This window comes from Stegodyphus dumicola, chromosome 10 (assembly GCF_044657685.1).
Source record: "Stegodyphus dumicola isolate Sdum_Otavi_A_Nest chromosome 10, ASM4465768v1".
NCBI lineage: Eukaryota > Metazoa > Arthropoda > Arachnida > Araneae > Eresidae > Stegodyphus > Stegodyphus dumicola.
This window is the reverse complement of record NC_140777.1, coordinates 94,951,113-94,968,985: the sequence shown is the minus strand read 5'-3', so window position 1 is coordinate 94,968,985 and position 17,873 is coordinate 94,951,113. Positions and strand designations below refer to the sequence as shown.

Here is a 17,873-nt window from a genome sequence, read left to right as displayed (position 1 = left end):
TATTTCTAATTTAGTGAATTTTTCAATGATTATTAGATAATGATTTTAAGCAAATGAAGCTTCATGAGAATATTAATAGCATATTTTTAGCATTTGAAAACTTGCTTGTTTGAAAATTCTTTTGGCATACCATTTGTAATAAAGTTATAAATTTAAAAATTTTACACACTAATAAACCACAAAAGAATATCATTGAATTTCATCAGAGGGCAAAAGTCAACCGTGAATTATCGTAGTTTATTTATTAACCGATTTATCAAGGCGAATTGAAAATGACATCAAATATCCCAAGTCTTGAAAGAATATCTTGATGAATTTTTGATGAGTGTAAAATTTTCCTGAATATAGAGTAAGTAGGGACTGGAAGACTGTATGAGAAGTTAAATTTTGTAGATTGATTAAAAAAAAAAAAAAAAAATAGAGAGAGAGATTTGAAAATGGCAAAAAAGGAATGTTTACAGTATTTAAAACATTTTTGTTACTATGTAGAACTATTTTGTAAGTAAATGTCTACAATCAGCAATTTTGAAAGTAAAGGCCTTTTGTCAATATGCTATATAGCAGGGGTGGCTAAGCTCCGTTGATAGTCCGAGTCATTTTTCAAAATTTAAAATTTTTCGCGAGCCGCAATTAAATACGTATTTAAAAGGTATGCAAAAAAGGTGTTAAACATTTTTTTACAGAAATTATATTTATTAAAGTCATATAAATAAAAGTACAAAATATGTGTATTGAATTTAAATATTAAAAATTAAACACTTTTATTTTACTTCTCTTGATAATTCTTAAAAATTTGGTGAATTATTGGTGACAGCACTTCTCAGTAATTCTTTGACATGCTGGTTAGTTAATACTGATCGGTGTTTGGATTTCACGAATTTTAAAGTGGAATAAAATGATTCACGTAAGTGCGTTGTTCCGAATATTAAAATAATTCGACAAGCAGCCTTTTTTAATTCAGAATACTTCGATTCTGGTACAAATTTCCAAAATTCAGTAATCGCCGTCGATTTATATTTTAATTGTAGAGCTTGATCTTCTTGCATCTCTATTAATTCTAATTTTCCAGATAATTTTGGGTCATAATTTTATTGGAAATGGAAAACTCATTTTGAATTATGTTAATTTCAAATGGATTTAAGAAAAAAACCAAGAGATGATGGACGGAAATGAAATTTGTTACAACATTTGCACTAAATCTCTCATATTTGTTGTCTATAATTTAAAAGACATTTTGAAACACATACGTAACAATAATAATTTTTTAAAATATAATAACACAAAAATGAAAAGGGAACTGGAATACATTTATCTAGAGCCGCAAATAAATCCTTCAAAGAGCCGCAGGTTGGCCACCCCTGCTATATAGTGAATGAGATTTCATGCAGGTTTTTTTTCTATATCCGTAAATGATTTTCCCGTTCTAATAAATGAATTAAAATCCTATTTTTTTTCCCTTTAAACTTGTATTTTCATTCATTTTTGTTATCTTTTCTTTTCAATAAATAGTATTGTTTCATTTCTTTCATTATTAAAATTTTCTTATTTATGCTTCTGGAATTCTTTACAATTATGAAACTTTTCACAAAAGTACTCCTACAGCTCTTCTTAGTAAGACAGAGCACAATCAGTAGTTACAACTTCAAACTACTAAAAACACTATGCGGTGTAAAGTGCATCTAAAAAGGAAGGCTTGCACATAGATCTCTAAATACTTAAACTCAAATCTGGAGTGAATTGAGTGCTCTCTCTGGTCTTATATAGTTTTCCCCCAGCTGCCAAGAAATTTCAGTACCTTCTATTTTCGAAATTGCTGGGTGGCATACGCAGTTGCATAGCGCAAGATATACTCCTGAATCAAAACAGTTTCAGTTATACAGGGATTGGACCAAAATGTTACCAAATTGTTGCCAAGTTTAGCGATTTTTTACTAAATTTGGCAACAAAAATTAGTCATCAAAACCTTTGCCAGCTTAGTGCTAGCTTTCCAAATAGCCATTTACCTCGATGTTAAAGGGACTTGCCCATGTAGCATTTTCCGAGTGGAGCTCCACATTTTTTAGGTAATTCACGTTGCATTTTACAAGAAAAACCACAATTTTATGTATAACTACACTAAAATTAATTACATATATTCAGAACTTGTAACAAATTTCAACTACATATGTAACTGTTTGTGTTTGATTGCTGAAACCAAAAATCATTGGGTGCTAAATCGGCAAATAAAGGAATTAACTGATCAAATAAATTTCAGGCTTCATATAATTCATGGTTGGAGATTCTGTGTATTAGTTTGAATTCTTATGATGCAGTGTTTTGCATTCTTTTTTAAGCGTTCACAATTAGACAAAAATACTGTTGTATACTAATTAACATTTACTATGCTGCTGTCTCCAGAGCAATGTGTGCTTGGACTAACCAAAAAAAAAAAAAATGTAAAAGTTATTTTATTTGAATCATTCATACATAAATCATTTTTGTAGGATTTGGTTCATTTTGAAATATCCAAATGATAACTTTTATTTTGTTTCAAATTAATGGCTAAAAATCCATGTTTTATCAGGTGTTACAATATCAGAGACAATATTTCAATCACTAGGGTTAAATGTTTCGAAATTTCAAGTTAAAAAGAATAATATTTTTATAAATAAAATTGGGAGGGGGGGGGAAAACAAGGAAAGAAATAAAATTATATGAAATCCAATTCTTTGATAATTTCTTCAGTTTCAAATTATTATGTAAAAATTGAATATATTTGAATCATTGAACTGTTAAAAGAGCCTTAATTTAACCATATATAACAAGATGATCTAAAGTTTTCATTTGTTGCCCAGTACCTATGTTTTTTGACATCATGATAGTTCATGTTTGGCCTTCATGAAATCTATCACTCTTATATCCATGATGGAATTTTTTAAACCATGTTAGTGCTTTGGAAGGTGGTGCTTCATCACAAGAATGTAAATTCATTCATCCAATATCTTGTTGAGTCAAATCTCATGAATCATAGCTTAAAATTCTTGACCTAAATCCTTGTTTTTTTTTTTTTTTTTTTTTTTTTTTTTTTTGCTATCTTTAAAATGCTGCTGTCAAGAGAAATTTTGAAGAATTTTTTGTTCTTTAAAAACTATTCACAAGAAAGTTAAGAATATTTCATGAATTGGTACTATTTTTGGTGTTGCTGAATTTTAAAACTTAAATTTTGATCCTTGTGTAAAACTTTCTTAAAGACTTTTTTCAGAATTTTATCATCTCAGTTTACTTGAAATAATGTTTATTATTATTTTGATGATGGTGTAATTTTTTTTATATATTTGAATTATCAATTTAGAAAAGATTAAAACTATTTTAATTGTAGTGTGTATTTTTTTAACTAAACATATTTTTTATTTTAACAAGCCATATTTTTCTCTATTTGAACAGGCCAACCTGGTCGTGCATATGGACCTGCACTTTCTAAAGCTTCTAAACATCTTCGATTTCTGGAGAGTTTATTGAAGGTACATTTCTAAAATTTTTATTAATTTTTTTAAACTTTTAAGCTTTAGATCTATGTATAAATGTTTTAAATTTATGATTCATCTGTCTTAAAGGTTGGACAAATGCAACTTCTGCGTCGTCGCATTGCGTATGAATTGAATACATCCTGCAAGTTTGATTCTAAGCATTTAGCTAGTGCTCTGCAAGCCATAAATGAGTAATTAATTTTTAAAACATTTTTGTAAATTTAATAATTTATGCAGCTTTTTTATTTTTTTAATTAAATTTATATCTATTTGATTAATTTTCATTATGTGTAAGTAATGATAAAAGTATCATGAATAACACTTTTTTTAAGTGTTTTGCATATCTTCTTGTGTAAAATGCTTTCATAAGGTTTTAAAAGGTTTAATTATGGAACTTTTTATCAGTCAGAGCCATGTGATGTTTTCATTTATAGCTATGTCCAGTTTTTTATCATTTCTTAATCATTAGTTGTTCATTTTCTTTTTTTATTTTGTGATTGTTAGTAGTGATCCAAATTGAGAAGAATATGTTAATCTGAATTCAATTTTAAATTTCTACAAGCCTTTAAACACATTTTTTTTTTAATTTTATGATAATAATAAAAGTTTTGTCATGTGATTTTCATCATTAAGAAGAAATTAATTTTTTGTAAAATAAATTTAATTGCTTACCAGCTTTTTAGCATCCATATGGGAGAAATTATATAAAGTTAAAATGCGTTTTATCCAAAGCTAGGAAACTGATGATTATGTTCTGTCCTTAGCCTCTGCAGTTTATAACTTTTTTTAACGTTGTTGATAATTTTGTTATTGGTAATTTTATTGAGGTAATTTTATTAATAGATATTCTTCATTTAGATTTTTATGATACAAATTAGTTTGAAGGATAAAGTAACTTTTTTTATCCCCAAAATTTGTATTTCCCTTCTATTTCTCATTATTTTAGATCAATTTCAATAACAGTATCAAAATTGCAGACTGCCTTAAAGCATATGTAACAATAGCCCCTGAGTCATATTTAAAAATGAAGAAACTGTATTTCTAGATAGCATTCTGTGCATGAATGACAAAATTTTATTAGTAGTTGGTGTAAGATGATTAATGGCAATTTATGTGCTTATGACTATCATGTTGGCAAGAGATAGAAAGTCACCAATTTAGTTAATCTGTTAAGATAAGAGCTATAATTTTATATTTCAAATAAACTGTTTCTCAACACAAAACCAATTAAAATTAATTAATTAAAATTTTATACAGTCAAAAGTCGTTAATCCGGACTCGTCGGGACTTCGGTGATTCCGGATTATCGATTTTTCCGGATTATAGATCATCAGTTTAAATCTCGTAGGATGGCATGCAGAAATTCTAAAATTAAAAATATGAAACCGTAATTTATGAAATAAAGAACAATTATGATCTAAAGGGTATCAAAATTTACAAAAAGAAAAAGCTTAATATTTATTTGTTTACTTAAATAAACATTTCTTTCAATGTAAGTTGTTTAAGTTTTGCTTCGTTTCATGTGATAATACTTTCTCTTTAATTCTATTAAACAGACATAATTTCTTGTTCAGTTACAAAGTTCCGCTGTTCAAGTCCTATAATTGCTGTGTCAAGAACACCGACTAATTCTTCAATCGAAATTTTTTCGTTTTCAATAACCTCTGTTACTTTTCTTCGCTATCGGAAGCGAATTATAATGACGAGGAACTTGTTTTAAATCATATCAAAGACGGAGCATATTGAAATGAAATACTACATTTGGTAAGGAATTATAAGCCAAATAAAATAAAACATGTGATCTTCAATTATAAGCCAAATAAAATAAAAACATCTGCCCTGAAGATAAGGATAGTGCTGACAGATAACTTCCAATTCATTACGCGCCCGCCGTTCCTCCCGCCGAGCAGCGTGAAATTGATAAACAGATTTCGGATTTCAAAACATACTTTCGCTTTAGATCCTTTACATATTAACAAATATATATCGGAAATTCTATTTGATATAATCGAAAGTTTAAGCTTACTTTTATAAAATTGCTCTTACAGTCTGCAAAAAATAATAAGCCGAATCCAATTCGAAAATTAAGGAACAACGCAATCATCAACATTAACTGAAATAGATAATTAGATAATTTTAGCTTATACGTCCATTATACATAAAACGCGCACGCGAAAACGTATTCTGCACTTGCGCACACTCATATGCGCAGTAGTAAAAGGTCTTACGCACGCGCGTAAGCGCCTATGCGCATGTGTCAACGCGGCGCATGCGCAGGAAGTTTTTAGTTTTGAGGTCCGGATTATAGATCATTCCGAATTATGGGTGTCCGAATTAACGACTTTTGACTGTATATAAAAACTTGGGTTCAGTAGTGCTCATTTATCATATATTTCAAACAAGCCAATTTTTGCATATTGCCATTGTTGATATAAAATTTTAATCATGAAAATCAAAAATTAATCAGCCCCCCCCATCCCCATCTGAAAAAAGAGCTGTAAGTGATTTTAAGGTAAAGGAAAATCCTGCCATTCTCAATATAAAGTATGAAATTATTCAGCTATTTTGCATATAAATGAACTTTTTTAATTACATAATGATAAACTGAAACATTAAATAATGATGATGTTTAACATTATATAATAAAAAAAGTTTACTAAAGGTACACTGCTCAAAAAAAAAATGGGACAGTGCTATATCTCCCGTTCTACTGGGGCGATTGACAAAATTCAAACTACGTTTTTCATGTCTCGAAAGCGCGACTTAGGATATATATTAGATTTATATATAGTACTATTCTAACATAGGTATTTTGACACAAAAATCGGACTTTTTCTGAAATAACATACCAATTTTTTTACATATTTCGATTCTATGACTCAAATTATACCAGAATACCAAGTTTTGTAAAAATCGTACGAATAGTTTTTAAAATATTAGCCCTCAAAATTTTAGCTCCTCAATGTTAATTGAATTTGGCAAATATTTATTAATATCTCTTTTTTTTTTATTAAACTTTTTTGATTTTTTCTCTCACATTTCAAAATTTTGGTTCATTCCAAATAAAATTTACCCATTTTTTGCGTTTTATTTTTGAAATTTTTATTTTTAAATAATTTCTATAGATTTTTCGAAAAAAAATTTGAATTATAACCTATAAAATTTTTACCATCATCTTAAAGTAGGTGTATTTTTAAGCATATCTGCAAAAATTTAGACTTTTTTACTCAAAATGTTCTAAGATATACACGGAATTTACATAATTTCGCGTTTTGAAATTTGGCACCTTTTTTTTTGAGCGATAATAACGCCAAATGTGGTCTATGGATTTTTGTTACACTGAATTGCCACAGCTATTTTTAACCTTAAACTTCAAGTAAAATTTTACGGAGAATTAATTATATGACATTTTTTCCCTCAATGATGCGTAATAAATATTTATTAATACTATATGAAAGGCTATTTTTTTAAATTATAGATGATGTTATTCAAATTTTTAACTATTTTTTTTTAATTTCTCTCGTATCTTTTCTTTTTTTTTAAAATTTAAGAGTAAGTTTTTGTAAGAGTAAATTTTTACCTTCGGCGTTTTATCGTCTGCTACTTTACTTCGTTTAAATCGAATTGTCTAAAACTGAGAATTTTCGTTTGATATTTATTTGAATTTTATGACATTAACTGCATAATTTATTTCTAAACAAACTGTTGCTTTTGAAGTGGCTGAAAGAGCGGCTGATACTATTATCCATATTTTTAAAGCACAATATATTTTTATAGAAACATAATATTTAGAATAATCATTTTATATCAATTATGATATAAACATACAACCCTCTAGAGACTGAATTAATGAGTTCAATGGTTATGTAGAAATGATCTGCAGCTACTTAATGGCTGGATAAGTCAGCAGATTCTGTGGACAAGTAAGAATAATTATATAAACGACACCAACATTCTGGATTCAATAAACAACGAGGATACGATGTTTACTAAATGAATTTAAGAAGTTTTAAAACATAAAAAATCAACTCATTTTTTTCCTAAAATGTATTTTTGTGCGTAGCGTATTTTCATTATATCCTTAAAATTCTAATTTAGAATGTAATTGTCAAGAACTGAATCCTAATCATCAGTAATATAATAAGTAATTATTACTGTTATTAATAAATCCTTCTTATAAAGTAATTGCAAATATTTCAAAAAACTTTCTGTCTGAATGCCAACATTTTTCTATGCAAATATTTTTAATTTTATATTAATCAAGATTGCACACCATATTACTTATTTCCACTTCAATTCTTACCGTCAGTTCTAGTAGAATTTACAAATCAATTACATTTAATTAAGGATTGAATTGGATTATTTAATTATGGCAAAGCACACGAGGGCTATCTGCCTAAAGGGAGGGATGCCTTCGTGGAGGACTTTCTAAGGGAAACTGGCTCGTATACACGTTACACATGTGGAAAACCACGAAACCGCCCATGCGGCCAGCCCGTTCGCGGGATTCGAATCTCGAACCGAACTACCAGTGTTCAGCGTCTTTACCGCTCGGCTGTTGGTGGGCTATTTAATTAAGGAATGAACATCTAAGTTAAGAAACAGCGTACCGTAACAACATTTCAATTATTGGTTCCGTATCTTTCATGTTACTCCCGATTGGCTAGCTACATGATTTTTAATGAGTATTCGGATTTTACTAGTAACTTCACTTGGAAATCGCACTTAAACTAGGTTAGTTGGTTATTTGAACATAGAAAGAACATGGGAGCTATTTGATTAAGATGCTTTCATAGAGAATCTTTGTAAAGAGAACCTAAAAAACTACGAAAACCAACCATGCAGCCTGGGTTAGACTGAGCAGCAAACAATTAGTATTTAACAATCTTTTCTTTTTCAAATGCTAGGCAACTAATGAGACTCCAATTAAATCTCCAATTTAATATTTTATTTGTAAATATTTAAAATATTGTTGTATTCTTTGACACAAAAAGCAGAATTTAAGTTTTGTTAACTCGTTAGTAAACTACCAAGCCGTAGTGCAAATGAATATTCAATTTCTTTGGCAATAATTATTAATAAGTATTCAATTAATATTCTTGGAATATGAGCTAAAGAAGGAACGTTCTCGGAAGATTAAAGAAGTGTTTAAATCCAAAGATATTAGTTTTGTTTTATAAGCTCAGGATCAAAACGATTCTGCAATTGCCCGAGTAGTTGACTTGTAAATGGATGTGAATTAAGCAGATGACTTTTAATCTTATGTTATTCAGCCAGAAAACGTATTCCAAATGTTTTGTATTGCATGACAATGCATCTTTTCATTATTCAATAACCAGTCGGAGAACCGCTTGTGTTCGGAAAATAAGTATGTATATTCAATCGTCCTGCATGTTCTTCAAATTTGTCTTCTTGTGATTTTTTTTCTTTCTCAAAAACTAAAGTTGCCTCTCAAAGGAAAGTTTTTTGACATTGAAGAGACAAAATTAATATGACATCTACTTTTAGAGGCATGTAGAAAACAGATCTCTACAAACCTTCTCTTCCATTACATGTTGTGCAGTCAGACAAAAAGTTACATCAGCGTAAATTCTATAATCTATTTTTATTACACTCTGATCACTTTATTAACATACAGTGAATATATACTAAATCTTTAACTTTAGCTTAAGTAATTCGGAATTTTTGACGGAATTGTTGTCGGAACTAGGACTTAGAAGATAAGTCAAATTAAATATTTCGATAACCCAGTAAATTCAAGTTCGAAATTTCAATATTTTATTTTCGGAGGGAGGGGAAATGTTTTCAGTTTTGGTCCATTATACTAAGTATATTTGCTTCGATTTTTTATTTTTCCATAAAAGCGAAAATTTTACGCATGGTATACATATAACGCATAGCTTCAAATTAAAATTTAATAATATACAGAGTGATTATAATTAAAGTTCCACATTGAAACGGTCATAAAAGGAAAACTACTGGATCAAATGTTATCAAACTTGGAAATCGTGTAAAAGAGCTCATGGGAATTTATTTTCCGCGAGAAAAAGGAAGTTTGAAACCTCACCAGCAGGGGGGAAATGGCGCTGTATGCAATATTGTTAAACGAAATATGGGTCAGAATCTAACTTAACCTTTTGTTAAACGGGTTTAATATGTTGTATACCCTTAAGAAACTTTGAAGTACGCAAATTATTATTTAAAGACGTTAAATTCGATAAATATCGAGTGCGCCATCCCTGTAAGTGAGAATTTCGTCCGTGAAAACCACGAATTAGCGATTAGAAAATGTGAGATCGCAAATCACTCTCAGAAGTGCGTACAATCTGGAAATCGTTTTTTTACAGATCGCTAATTTGTAATTTTTTAAGCCTGATTTCGGCACTAACACTAAAACATGAAGATACTGATTCAAAATGCTTTTAATCGATTTGGGTCAAAGAAATCTCTCATGTTATCTATCTAGTTCCATTGCATTCTCCTACTGCATTCAATTGCATAACAGTCATTTCACACCGTTTACTGTTGAATGACAGCTAGTTTTATAACTGAACCATTTTTTTCTGAAGAGCAGTCGACAGCTGGACCACTGCGATTTCAGCTCACTTAAAGCCAATATTAAAATGTTTCGTGATACATGAACTGAAGTAACGTGGCATTTAGATACTACGATTTTTATGCAGGGCTGGGCACCACCTCAAGAGTGTCGCATATTTACTTAGGCAACATTTCACGAATGAACGTCTTATAGGCCAACACTTCCCCTCTTCCCACCAGACCTCAACCTCTGTGACTTTTGTCTATGAGGTTATCTCAAAAGCACTGTTTATGGTGATAATCTAAACAATTTGGCAGAAATGAAAAATGTGATACACTGATAACATTCCTCCTGATATGCTATGTGTAACGTGTATACGAGCCAGTTTCCCTTAAAAAGTCCTCCACGAAGGCATCCCTCCCTTAAGGCAGATAGCCCTCGAGTGCTTTGCCGTAATCTAATAAACCAAACCAAAACCAAACCTGATATGCTAAGAGCTGCTGTTGAGAATGCAGTAACATGATTTAACTTGCTTTCGGAAAATGCTGGACGCTACATTGAACATGCTTTGTAACACGTTTCGGAAAATATTAAACACATTTTAAACAGATGTTTTCATGTCTTATTTCATTTAACAATATTGTATACAGCGCCTTTTTTCCCCTGATGGTGAGTTTTTGAACTCTTTTTTTTCCGCCGAAAATAAATTCTCATAACCTCCTTTACACGATTCCCAAGTTTGATAACATTTGGTCCGGTAGTTTTCCTTTTATGACCATTTCAAAGTGGAACTTTAATAATAACCACCATGTAAAATAAGCTTTAAAAGTCTGACAGTTTGGTTCAAGTCCCAACTTTAAAAAATATATATATAAATATAAATTTTTATATTAATTCTCTTAGAAAGCATGTTTTAAGAAGCTAATTTTTCTCTCGCTTTATAGATTGTATAAAAAAACATGATCTTTAGTATGATTTAGATTGTTTCAGCCGATATAAGAATCGGGTTACTCTGTGGTACAGAATAAACCCTGCTGGACTGTTTTATTTCTTTGTCATTTAGCAAAAATCTTTTAATTAAAATATTTATTCTTTGGACTTCGCTTTAAACTTCATTTATAGTTAAAATGACTAGAAAATGAAAAGCTGTCTTCAGCTGAAACGCAATTCATGAAACTGATATTTTAAAAATTGACAAGAATGCAAAATTTATGTAAGTCTAGCAATCGAAAAAACTTAATCTTCCTGTGTGAGCATTGAAAATAACTGTAGAAGGAAAAAAGATAATTAGGGAGAAAAGTAAGGAAAAGTTTGCAGGGAAATTTGGCTTTGTTTGAAGATGTTTCAAAAAGTTGGATGCTTTTGAATATACTTTCAGGATACTTCAAAGAATTTAGGTGTTCAAAGAGAAAACACTTGGACGTGTACACCAGCAAATACCATCAATTGAGCTTGTGTTAACAGAAAAGACAAAACGATATCATTGCAGATTAAAGTGAAGAGCGACTGGTTTTAAACTATATGGTTGTGTAAATTACGTTATAGAACATCATATCGTATCATAAATGGTGAATCCCATGATTTCCTCAGTCGAATTATTTGAAGTTTCAGGAGTTTATCCAGTGATGTATGTGTATGTAACTTAAAGATGTTTTTTTCCCTTCCTGATGAAACAGCGGCCGAGCGGTAAAGTCGCTGAACACTGGTAGTTCGGTCCGAGGTTCGAATCCCGCGAACGGGCTGGCTGCATGGGCATTTTCGTGGTTTTCCCCATGTGTAACGTGTATGCGAGCCAGTTTCCCTTAGAACGTCCTCCAGGAAGGCATCCCTCCCCTTAGGCAGATAGCCGTAGTGTGCTTTGTCATAATAAAATAAACCAAAACCTTTTAATGAAACCAGTCTTTCCTTTCATCTCATAGCTTCAAAATGTTTGGCCTCTAAAGACTGATAAAGGCTCTGACGAAATTCTTCGTGAAGAACTTTCTAAGGGAAACCAGCTGTCATACGCGGTACACATGAGAAAATCCTCGAAAACGCCCATGCAACCAGGCCGTTTACCGGGGTTCGAACCCTGGAGTGAACTACCAGTGTTCAGCAACTTTACCGCTCGGCCGTTTGTGGGCGTTTATGAAATGGAAGGCGATAACTTTATTTAAAATGATTGTCAGAAACACCAAAATGTTTCAAAAAGTTGGATACTTTTCAATATACTTTCAGAATGCTTAAAGAAACAGAGAAGAAAAATAAATTTTTTCATAAAATTTAGTATTCGTATTTTTTTAAATTTAAAACTTTTCAATCTTATGATATTTGATTCTTGCGATTTCAAAAATAAAATATTTGACTAAAATATGAATAACATTTTAAGAAACCAAATGTAGGATAAAATTGTGTAAAGCAATGTGCACAATGATAAACCTGTTTAAAGCAGTGTATGCAAGTCATCCTAAGTTAAAATATCGGTTATACATCTCTCTTATTTATATATATTTTTTCTGAACGGAACATTGAAAGGCGTGTAAAACTGTGCTTTACTGTATTTTCTCTTTTAATATAGTATGCAGTTTTCAAACGCATCGTAGTCTGGGTTACAAAGTATTCTTCCGAAAAAAACGCAGTTCAAATAAATAAAATCCAATTCTGGAAAATTGATATTAATAAATATATTTAAAATGCTCAGTTCGAAGGAATAAATAGAAAATTTTAAAACAATTATCTGAAGAGACAATGCAACACAAACAATTAAAATAAAAGTATAAAAATTTAAAAATGACCTAAAATAATAGCTATGACGAAAAATATATATAAAGAAAACTATTTGAAAAAAAAAAAAAATAAACGCTGCACCTTTATTTACGCAGTTCGAATAGGTAAATAGAAATTTTTAAAACAGTTAATCGGAAAAAAAAAAAAAAAAAAAAAACATGCAACTTAAACAATTAAAATGAAATTCGAAAAGAAAAAATTACTTAAAATAATAAGTTTTAATTAAAAATATAATATAAAGAATATTATTTGGAAAAAAGGAACGCTTAAAATAATAAGTTTTAATTAAAAATATAATATAAAGAATATTATTTGGAAAAAAGGAACGGAGGTTTTTTCCTAAGGAAACTAGGTTGCCATATATTAAGAAGTTCGCCAAGTGAAGTATTCTTGGCGCAAACTGACAAAAAAGTGCCAACATAAATTTGTGAATTTCTCCGTAAATTTCGCTCCAAATTTTACAAAATTTAATATTTAGGCATAATTTGAGTCGTAGAATCGAAATATGTAAAAAAATTGGTATGTTATTTCAGAAAAAGTCCGATTTTGTGTCAAAATACCTATGTTAGAATAGTGCTATATATAAATCTAATATATATCCTAAGTCGCGCTTTCGAGACATGAAGAACGCAATTTGAATTTTGTCAATCGGCCCAGTAGATCGGGAGATATAGGACTGTCCTTTTTTTTTTTTTTTTTTTTTTTTTGAGCAGTGTACATGGTTTAAAATATCTCAATTCTCTCTTATTGTAATTCTGAGATTAAGTATTCTTAAAGTGTAGGAAATTGCAAATTAAAATATTTTGCAACACAAAACATGTTTGAAGACATTTTAGATAATATTAGAGATTTTTGGTCACTTACAACTTTACAAATAGTTATGCAGTAATTAGTAATCAACATTTTTAAAATCTGAATAAATTAATTTCCTGTACTGTGGAGTTATAAACATTGGGCATTTAAGTATTTCAATCATAAATGCAGTTTCATAGATTCAGAAATTACCAGTGACTAAATATTGCACCCTAGTTTCTTGCTTAGTTTAACAAAAATGCCATATTTTTTTTTTTAATTTATCACGTACTTTGTTCCTGTTCATAAAAAAATTGCACCAAGTTATTGAACAGGTATCATTCTCATTTAAATTAATGAATATATTGAAAATTTCTGACGTGGTATCAGAAAAAAATTTGAAACCATATGTCAAATAGTGTGTTTCTAATTTATCCATAACATTTATTTTCTTTTAATCTTTTAAATTGTATATTCAGTGTTGCATTGAATTTTACACTGAACTGTTGATTTGTCATTTTTAGACCAAATGGGCATTAGCCCATAAGGGTTATTAGAATCAAAATGGCATGTTGCAATGAAACTTTTCAAATTGTTGCTGTCAAATGTTATCACCCTGTGAAAAAAAATGTTACCTAGAGTAATCAAATTTTGAATAACATGGTTCTTCACCCGAACATGGGCACCTGGAAATGTGAATTTTATATTTTGTAAAACTTTCAACAAATTTTTGATTAAAAAATTCAACAGTTACAAAGCAAGCAGTGGCAACACTTTAAGGAATAAAACATTTTTATCTACAGTGCACGAGACTGTGTATCAGAAATTCTAAATATATGCTGCTTTTAAATATTTTTAGCACAATGTCTCATTAGCCCAAATGATGTGTCTGTAAATGGGGGGGGGGAACGCACGTTTGTGCATAATATAAAATCTGCTACCTTTCAGATTTAAAAAAAAATATATTTTTTATTTTTATTTTATTATGTTATGTACTGTTGAAAATTTGAAAGACCCATAGTGTTAGTGGGAATAGATTGTTATTATTTTGGCATATAAATTCATTATATATGCTGTAGAAGTATTAATTCTGCATGAAAAGTATGTAATAAAAACTATTTTTTGCTTCTCCCCCTCCCCCCCAAAAAAGAAGCACATTATTTTGCTTATTGTCAAAATTTTATCTCAATGGAAAATAATTTTTCAAATGTATCTGTGTCCACACTGATATAGAAAAATGCTCGGATATCTTGTAAGGCCCACCAGCGGCCGAGCGGTAAAGTCGCTGAACACTGGTAGTTCGGTCCGAGGTTTGAATCCCGCGAACGGGCTGGCTGCATGGGTGTTTTCGTGGTTTTCCCCATGTGTAACGTGTATAAGAGCCAGTTTCCCTTAGAAAGTCCTCCACGAAGGCATCCCTCCCCTTAGGCAAATAGCCCTAGTGTGCTTTGCCATAATTAAATACACACAATACACATACGGATATCTTGTAAAGCTTTGTTAAGCCTTTGTTAAAGTTCAACACTATCTTCTGTTCTTTTTTAATTTCTTCATTTTATTCTTCCATAGGTCCAAACTGAAAACTAAATAATGTTGACATAGAGTTGAGGGCTTGTAGTAAATCATTTCTAAGTTGTCATATTTATTATCCAAAAAGGAAATAATAAAAGTAATTTTTAAAAAAAAATTAAAGCAATTCATGTGGGAAGTATTGTGGCAGAAAGCGATTTAAAAATGGTTAATAGTTAGTGTAATAAAACAATAGATGATTGGATAAGTATTGTTATTTATATAAAACGTTATTCAGGACCAAAAACGATAAATTGTGTGAGTGGAAAAATAATTATCGCAGATATAATAATTCAAGGTTATATTGTATATAATCATGGTTAATTATATTAATATTAATTGTAGACTCTATAGTGAAAACAAGTTTGAAATGTATAAAATTGTATTGAAATTAACAAAGAAATGAGAGCAAATGAGTATTTCTGTATGCAGTTTTATTATTGTCAGTTTTGTCTGTGATTAAATTTGTCTGAATTTTTATTTTTATTATTTTTAAGAGCTTTATTAGCTGATATTGAACTTCATTACAAAGATCCAAGTAAACCTTATCCTAAGGAAGATAATCCTCTGTTGTATGAATTATCTTCATACTTGGAGTGGGCTGGAATTTGTAACCCTTTAGCAAAAGTATGAATTCTTCATGTATATTCTTTGATTGATGCATGTTTTTATCCTGTTTAATAAAGATATTATGTTCAAAATATTCATTCGATACTATTAAAATTCATTGTGTTAATTTAAATAAAAGTTCAGAAAATTGTCTAAAATTATTAAAGCAATATTCTTCCCTCCTCTTTAATTTTCACATACCATGTGGTCATTAAAAATTTTGATTTGTTTTCCATTGTAAGTACTAAAAATAACTAACTTAGTCATTAGACTTTTATACAACACATTAAGAATAATATTTTTAATGAAAATTTAGCAATGGCCAGAAAATTAAAGCTATATTTGAGACAGTTACTGTGGGTTTTTCCAGCATAAGTTCTAAAACAAAATTCTGTCAAAGTAAAGAAAACTCTGTAATATTTTAATAAAAGTAATATCTGTATGTAGGTTATACTGTCAGGGTTTTGATTGCCTTGAAAAAGACCTCAGTGTTTTTAAAATTAAACATTGGTGGATAGTTGTCAGGAACGAACCTCTACAAGAGGGAATGATCATTTTTGAGCTATTGCTATTGAGCAGGAAGATGTGCTGGGAAAGAAAAATTATCTTTGTGTTCTGAAGAATTGAAATCAATGAAAAATTCATTTTGTAATGCACACTTTTTAGACATCATATACTATTTTTGTGCCTTTATGAAAATTGTTTATTATATGCCACATTAAGTATTGTGAAATTCAAAATTCTTATACTACATTAAAAATCATTTAGAATGTATTATGTATGGTTAAAAAATTAATTTGATAATTATACTATTGTAAAATTTGAGTAAGATAGTTAAGCTGAAATTTCTTATCTTCTGTATTTCTTAAAAACTTTAGTTTTTTTAAATAAAAATATATAATTTTTTCACAATTTACATTTTTGAATTGCTATGTATTGAATGTTTAATTTTTCTAATTTATTTCAGATCTACATAACAACCAGACCTTTACCTCATTTGTCACTGTTTATGTTCCTGTTTGTTACCTCCCAGTTTTCAAAGTTAACATATGAAAAAAGCATTGGTAATTTAATGAATTTTTTGAAAATTAATATTTGATGTAACTGTTTTATTTAAATGAATTACAGAATTAAAAGAATGGAAATTTTAAAAATTTCTTTAATATGCTTATTTTCACAATACCAAAAAAGGAAATTATTCTTCATTTACAAATGAAGGAATAAATTCCTTTTTTGGTGTTATGAATAACAGAATCCATTTTTATTTCAAGTAAAATTAAATTTTATTTATATAGGCTTTAAACACATAATCTTGATATCTGGTTTTCTGCCAAAAAAATGTTCTTAATAAAGTTGGGGGGGGAACATGAAAGCAGTATCTTTAGTGCAGGTAGTAATCACCACCCAAATCTATGATTTTCTGCCATTTTGGTAGTTTTTCAAAGACTTCGGCCCAGAAACTTGGTGGCTGCAACTCTAAAAACAGATTGACTTCATTTTTTACGTCCTCTGCAGAATGGAAGATAGCACCAGGAAGATGCAGCTGCAGATGTGAAAAAAGTCAAAGTTTGAAGGAGCGATGTCAGGCTATATAGTGGGTGTGGCAAAGGATCCCATCTAAGTCCATTCAGAGCCCAGCCAGTGCATGCAGACACATGTTGTCTTGTATGATCTTGTACTTTGATGTTTTTCCTTGATAGTTGAATTTTGTGTAAAATATAACTAGTAGTCTTTATTTCACTTCTCATTTTGTTTCATGAATAATTTTGTATTTTTAATTTCAATAATTATTTTTCGTCTTTTTCTTCCAAGATGGCTTAATAAGCCGAAAAATTACTGATGGAATTGATGGATTGCCTTTTGTCATTGGTACGTTAACATTCCTGCACCAGTTTCATCAAGATCATAAAAATAATTTCCTAGCATACATGGGACAGTATATTCGGTCAGTGATGGATACTATTCGGTGAGAAATTGTTGCATATTTTCCCAAAACTACTTAAAAATATCAGTAAAAGTAGACAAAGAAATTTTAATATTGTTAAATATATTAAAAAATTCAGATTTTTAATTTTGTTTTAATTTGTTTTGTT

General features: G+C 29.7%; 2 protein-coding genes across 4 annotated transcripts in view; one reads left to right on the top strand and one right to left on the bottom strand.

Annotated features, from left to right (window-relative positions):
• The window catches only part of LOC118179705 (gelsolin, cytoplasmic-like), a 301,004-nt gene that overhangs the window by 28,679 nt on the left and 254,452 nt on the right, over window positions 1-17,873 (bottom strand). The window lies entirely within an intron of this gene.
• The window catches only part of Strump (WASH complex subunit strump), a 272,405-nt gene that overhangs the window by 253,789 nt on the left and 743 nt on the right, over window positions 1-17,873 (top strand). For both annotated transcript variants that reach the window (XM_085825272.1, XM_085825271.1), the window contains 5 exons: window positions 3,424-3,500; window positions 3,594-3,697; window positions 15,669-15,798; window positions 16,748-16,844; window positions 17,593-17,746. In XM_085825272.1, coding sequence (XP_085681398.1) covers window positions 3,424-3,500; window positions 3,594-3,697; window positions 15,669-15,798; window positions 16,748-16,844; window positions 17,593-17,746 — 562 coding nt within the window. The remainder of the gene's footprint in view (window positions 1-3,423; window positions 3,501-3,593; window positions 3,698-15,668; window positions 15,799-16,747; window positions 16,845-17,592; window positions 17,747-17,873) is intronic.